The following is a 6,000-nucleotide window of genomic DNA, read 5'->3' as shown; positions in this document are numbered from 1 at the left end:
ACTAACAATTTTATTAAAATGGTTCACCAATCCATGTTAACCCCAAGCGGGACCCTCCATGGATTAGTGGTTTTCGCAAAAGGTAGGGTTCTTGGAGTCGCCACCAATGTTTTACTCAAAACATTGGAAAAAGATTTAAGGCAATTGATTTTTATAAATCAACCTTGGCCATTACAACCAGAGTTGGGTAAGGGAGTCGGTTACGTGCGGGGAAGGTGTTAGCACCCCACAACGCCCCATTAGGGTTCCCTATGACGGATTATTTTATAAATAACAGTGTAAAATTACTAAATTACCCCTATTTATTATAAGCGATTATAAATTAAATATCTACATGATGACAATTTTAAATATGCAACAATCAGAAAGCAGTAAAAGAAGGGATTTTAAGAAAGAAACCTTTGAAGCGTGCTTTTATATATTTCAATGAAGTTTAGGAGGCTTTTTGGCGCTCCCTCCCTCTACAAGCTCGCTCGCTCCTTCCTAAAAATAATTTTTGACTATGGAAATCCAAAGGATTTCCCTTCGACTCGGTTCGAGACTCAAGCAAATGGCTCGTGACTCAAGAACTTTGTCGGATTGACTCTTAGAGCGATTTCTAGGGCAGAACACTGCTCAAAAACCCCAGAACACTCAAGGAGAGAGTCAAAACACTGTGGGAAGTGTCAAAAAAAGTGTGGAATGACGTCCAAATGACGTCCTATATATAGGGATGAGGCGTAGTACGGCCTCTGGAGTCAATACGGCCCGTATTGAGTTTTTGAACTTCAATACGGCCGTATTGAATTCAGTACGGCCGTATTGAAGTTCAAAAACTTCAATATGGCCGTATTGGTTTCAGTACGGCCGTATTGTAGTTCAAAATGTGCAGTACGGCCGTACTGAACTCCAAGGAGGCCGTATTGAGCTCCAATTTTCCCACTTCCTTATTTTTAGCTACTCTAAGACCTCTAAACCTACAGATAGTCATCCTATGGTCTTCTAGGAGTCCTTCTGGCTGACTTCCCTTCGATCTTTGAGAGTCTTCGAGTCTTATTTCCGACCCGGACAATTTTAGGGGTCTACAGCCACTAGTGAGAAGGTGTCAAAAAAATCAAGACCTTCCACTTGATTATAACCCTTGGCCACCAACTAGCCTTATATCTCTCTATAGATCCATTTGCTTTGTATTTCACTTTGTAGACCCATTTGCTTCCAATTGGATTCACATTTTCTGGACGATCAACTATTATCCATGTACCATTCCTCTCAAGAGCATCTAATTCTGACTTCATGGCATTATTCCAACATTCATACTTACTAGCCTCTAGATATGTGTGTGGCTCATGAGAGTGTGTGATGGAGAATGAATAAGCATGATGCGAAGATGACAAATTTAAGAAGGAATGGAAAGATGAAATGGGGTAGGAAGTACCTAAGGTAATTGTTTCCTTTGAAGTGCTTGAAAGGCTACACACATATTCACTGAGATGCTTTGTTGAAGGCTTTTGCCTATTTGATTTTCTTGGAGTTTCGGCAGTTATGTCTGATCTGATAGAAGAATTTGGGACTGGGACATGTTTTGCAGGCTCTGTATGAGTGTCAACAGGTGTTGCAGAATCTGTTACAGGAATGTTAGTAGGTTCAGACTGAGGCATGAATTGTGGAGCATCAATTTGTTGGTGGTAGGATGGTGATGAATGATAAGACCAAGTAGACAAAGGTGAAGAAGACTTATATGGCAGTATATGTTCATGATGGGTTACATTTCTAGAAATAAAAATTTCCCTATTGCTGAGATCCAATAGGACAGCCCCCTTGACACCATGTTTAAAACCAAGAAAGATGCATTTCGTAGCTCTAGGTGCAAGTTTTGTTCTATGTGCCTGAAGTGTGGATGCATAGCACAAGGAGCCAAAGACCTTTAAATCATGTAGGTTAGGTGTGTTCTTGTGCAATAAGAAGTAGGGTGACTTGTTTTTAAGAAGAGTACTAGGCACTCTATTTATTATGTATGTAACATAGAGAATAACATAGGACCAAAACTGTTTTGGTAATTTTGATTGAAAAAGAAGTGCTCTTCCTACATTGAGAACATGTTGATGCTTCCTTTCAACCCTACCATTTTGTTGCGGGATTCCACATAAGTAGTTTGATGTAGTATTCCTTTTGAAGCATAAAATTGAGGCATAGCAAATTCAGGACCATTATCACTCCTAATAATCTTTATTTTTGCATTATATTGTTTTTCAATCAATTTGATGAAATTCTGTACATGATTTCTTACTTCTCCTTTGGATTTCAACAAAATAATCCATGTAAAACGGCTAAAATCATCAACAGCAGTCAAGAAATAAGAATGACCATGTATAGAATGTATGGATAAAGGTCCCCAAATGTCAAAATGAAGTAACTCATAAGGTAAAACAACTTTGTTTAAACTAGTTTTATATAGTAATTTATTGTGTCTTGCATAATGACATACATCACAAACTGCCTTTGGATCAACAACAATAAAAGGAAATTCTGAATTCATAGAAATCATCTTTGAAATTGACAGGTGTCCTAATCTAAAATGCCATAAGGCATCTTCAGGTAAAGTTTGAGTATCAGCTGCATGGATATTTGAACAAGAGACTTACTTGTCATTAGCAACTAAGTGGTATAGCCCTTCAAACCTTTCAGCAGAACCAATCATCCTCTGGGATTGCTGGTCCTGAATAACACAAAGAGAGTCATTAAAAGAAACAACACAATTCAAGGTGGAAATTAATTTTGATACTGAGATCAAGTTAAACGAAAAATTTGGTACATACAAAACATCTGTGATGAAGAAATCAGGAGAGAATACAACAGTACCAGCATGTTTTGTAATTGAGAATTGGCCATTAGGTAACCTTATGCTTATTGGTTTAATTTCATTGAAGGTCTGAAAGGTTTTTAAAGATGCACAGATATGATCACTAGCTCCTGAATCAATGATCCAAGAACCAAGAGAGAAACTGTTGAAGGAAGAAGAAATATTAATTGTACCTTATTTTTGAGTTTCACCTGGTGAATGACCAGGCTGAAATGTGCTAACCTGGTTAGCTAAGGAAGCAGAATGTTGGTTAATACCAGAAGCTTGAATTAAACTGAGTAACTTCTCATATTGCTCATGAGTGAATGTAGGTGATGTAATGGAAATATCTCCATTTGTTGACAGATCTTCCTTTAAATCTGTAGTCTCACTGCAAGCATTGTTCATCACTGAGGAATTTCCTTTCTGAAAGTGAGGAGTAAATCCATGTTTCCTATAGCAAGTCTCCACTGTGTGCCCTGTCTTCCCACAGTAGGTACATATTTTCTTTGGTCCAGAATTTTGTGCAAAGCCTTTCCCTCTTCCTTGTGACCTTTTATAATCAACAGCATTTATAAGAGCCTTTGACTCATCATTGAAGATGAAATTTCCTTGTCTTTCATGTTGAATCACCATAGAAAAAATTCGGTTCATGCTAGGAAGTGGGTCCATCAATAGAATCTGTGACTTTACTACTGAAAAATTCTCATTCAAACCAGTCAAAAATCGTATAACATGATTAAGAGTATGGAACTGTCTAGCATTTCTCATAGCAGCACAAGTGCATTTAACTGGGCAAGCACAACTGGGAATAGGCATATAAGTTTCAAGTTCTTCCCAAAGTATTTTTAACTCAGAATAGAATTCTGTGACAGAGAGAGAACCTTGTTTTAGACCATAGATTTCTTGTTGAAGCTCAGATATTCTGATGAGGTCTCCCTGGGAAAATCTTTCCTTCAAATCATTCCACACATCAACAGCATTTTCCAAAAATATGATGCTCTGGCCAATGGACTCAACCACTGAATTTACAATCCATGAATGGATAATCATGTTACAACGATTCTAACTTTTATAACTTGGATCAAAGGTACTGGGAATTGGTATACTCCCATCAACAAACTCAAACTTATTTTTGGCACCCAAAGCACGTCTCATGGATCGAGCCCACGCATGGTAATTTGAACCATTCAGCATGGGAGTGACAACTACAGAAGAAGGACCATCTCCTGGATGAATATAATACGGACTAGAAGGATCTTGTGATGGATCTATTTGACCACCACCAGTATTGGAACCAGAACCACCACCTCGGGCCATCAGAGTTGCACAGGCAGAGAGCTTAGACGCTCTGTGATACCATCTTAAGAATTATAAAACACTAGAAAAAGGAAGAAGAGAAGAGATAATTTCATTGATGTATAAAAAAGCTGATTACAATGATTAAAACTTTCTATACTTATAACAGAAAAAAAAAGGTGCAGAAAAATTAGTCTAGGTGATGCTCCATTGTGCCATTATCCGCCTCTGATCTGTTGAGTTTGTTAGAATTGGAGGTGGGAGAAGATTCTGCAAAATGAAGAGATGATACGGTTGGTTGCACCTGCTGAGTTGGCATATTCAGTGATTCATGTAAAAACCCAATTTTACCCATGTCATGTGGAGTGTTTACTGTTTCATTGTTTTGATAATTTAACAGTTATCTTGAAACTTTACTTTAATTTATTGATTGTCTTTCATATTTTTTATTAGTTTTTTTATGAATTGTTATTGTTATGGCTTTATGTGATGAGATCATGACACTTTGATGACATTTTTCTTGAGATTTTTGTCTATGATTATGTTGTTTTAAAATTATTTTTGTTGTCATTCTTTTTTCTAGTTTTTGTAATACACATTTTTCTTCTCTCTCTTTTGCCATGGTTTCTTTTGTAAGCGACCATGTCATCTGTGTGTCTTTTTTTTTTTTTGTGGATTTTCGGTTCACTGCCATAGGACATTATTTGTTGTTGATAACCTTGCTTAAGTTTTTTTTTTTTCTCGAGTCTTTGTTTAACGTGTTTGATGAATTGCACATCTAGAGATTTTTCTTTAATTTTCTCAATTTCAAAGATTAAAATCACAATGCTTTATACTTTTATGGACTAAAATGCATGTTTATCCCATTAACTTATCTTGTATCCTAAAGTTGAAAATGCAATATTGTTAGTTTGGTAAAAAAAATAAATCACAATTTATTTTGATTTTAAGTTCCATAATAAAAATTTTATGTTAGCGAGAGTCACCAGAGAGTCATTCTTTTGAGTATAAAAAATACTTTTCAATTCTTGAAACAAATTTTCACCATTAATAAATGTTACCCTTTTCTTTCAACTATCAATTGTAAGAAAAGTGGTGTATCTTATTTACACATTTGAAACACGTAGGATAGTTTTTTTTTTGTTCGTTCCTGGATTTAACGCGGCTGCATACACAAGGCAGGATTCGAACCCCTGACCTTGCTTAAGCGTGGATCAACCCTTACCGCTGAACCACAAGCTTGAGGTTGAAACACGTAGGATATGCATCTACTATAACAATTTATTTTTCACAGTCAGTGAGGAAAAAGAAATGAGAGCGCACTAAAATCAAATAAAGTTTAGAATAAGTTAAAAAATACATATTAAATCGATGTAAACGTGTCTCTGTTTTTTTATGCTAGTTAACTTAAACCTATAACAAGTGTAAATGAAAATATATTTTACATTGAATTCTTTTGAACAATGTAAAAAAAATGTCAAAAATTCCAACCATGTCATCGCTTTATTACATTAGTTAATATATTTTTGTATGTGTGTAGAAATTTATCCTTTTAGGATGAGTTTTATTCCCTCAATAAGTTTGTATTCATTATGGTGATAATTTGATTCCCTCTCAAATTTTCGCATCCTAAGCATTCAAATTATTTTATGCGGTTGGCTAAAGTAATGTAACATAATTGTGTCCGTACCAAAGAAAAGTCATATACATATTCGTGTCACGAGCCTGATGGCAAGTGTGTACAAAACAATTAGAAAAAGTAATTTCAAAGGGATCAAAAGAAAAATCTCTTTGACAAAAAGAAAAGTTAAAAATAATTAATAGCGAGAGCCAACCTTGCCAACACTAAAGCTACTTTAGTCCCGGCAACAAGAAATTTAAAT

The 6,000-nt window shown here is 35.7% G+C and overlaps 1 protein-coding gene across 1 annotated transcript; it reads right to left on the bottom strand.

Moving 5' to 3' along the window:
- Positions 1-1,071: 1,071 nt before the first annotated feature.
- LOC145954100 (uncharacterized) lies at positions 1,072-4,786 on the bottom strand. The gene is made up of 2 exons (XM_083067814.1): positions 3,013-4,786; positions 1,072-2,695 (listed from the first exon to the last, which is right to left on the bottom strand). The coding sequence occupies exon 1, from the start codon at positions 3,869-3,871 to the stop codon at positions 3,014-3,016; it is 858 nt and encodes a 285-aa protein (XP_082923940.1). The 5' UTR covers positions 3,872-4,786; the 3' UTR covers positions 1,072-2,695; position 3,013.
- Between the last annotated feature and the right edge of the window lie 1,214 nt (positions 4,787-6,000).

The sequence above is a fragment of the Cajanus cajan genome, chromosome 2, assembly GCF_000230855.2.
Source record: "Cajanus cajan strain Asha chromosome 2, NIPB_CcT2T_4, whole genome shotgun sequence".
Lineage (NCBI taxonomy): Eukaryota > Viridiplantae > Streptophyta > Magnoliopsida > Fabales > Fabaceae > Cajanus > Cajanus cajan.
The sequence above is the reverse complement of the archived record's forward strand: the minus strand, read 5'-3'. Positions and strand labels throughout refer to the sequence as shown.

Excerpts from the sequence above, each read along its gene's own strand:
- LOC145954100 (XM_083067814.1), bottom strand. The coding sequence starts at position 3,871 with ATGATTATCCATTCATGGATTGTAAATTCAGTGGTTGAGTCCATTGGC.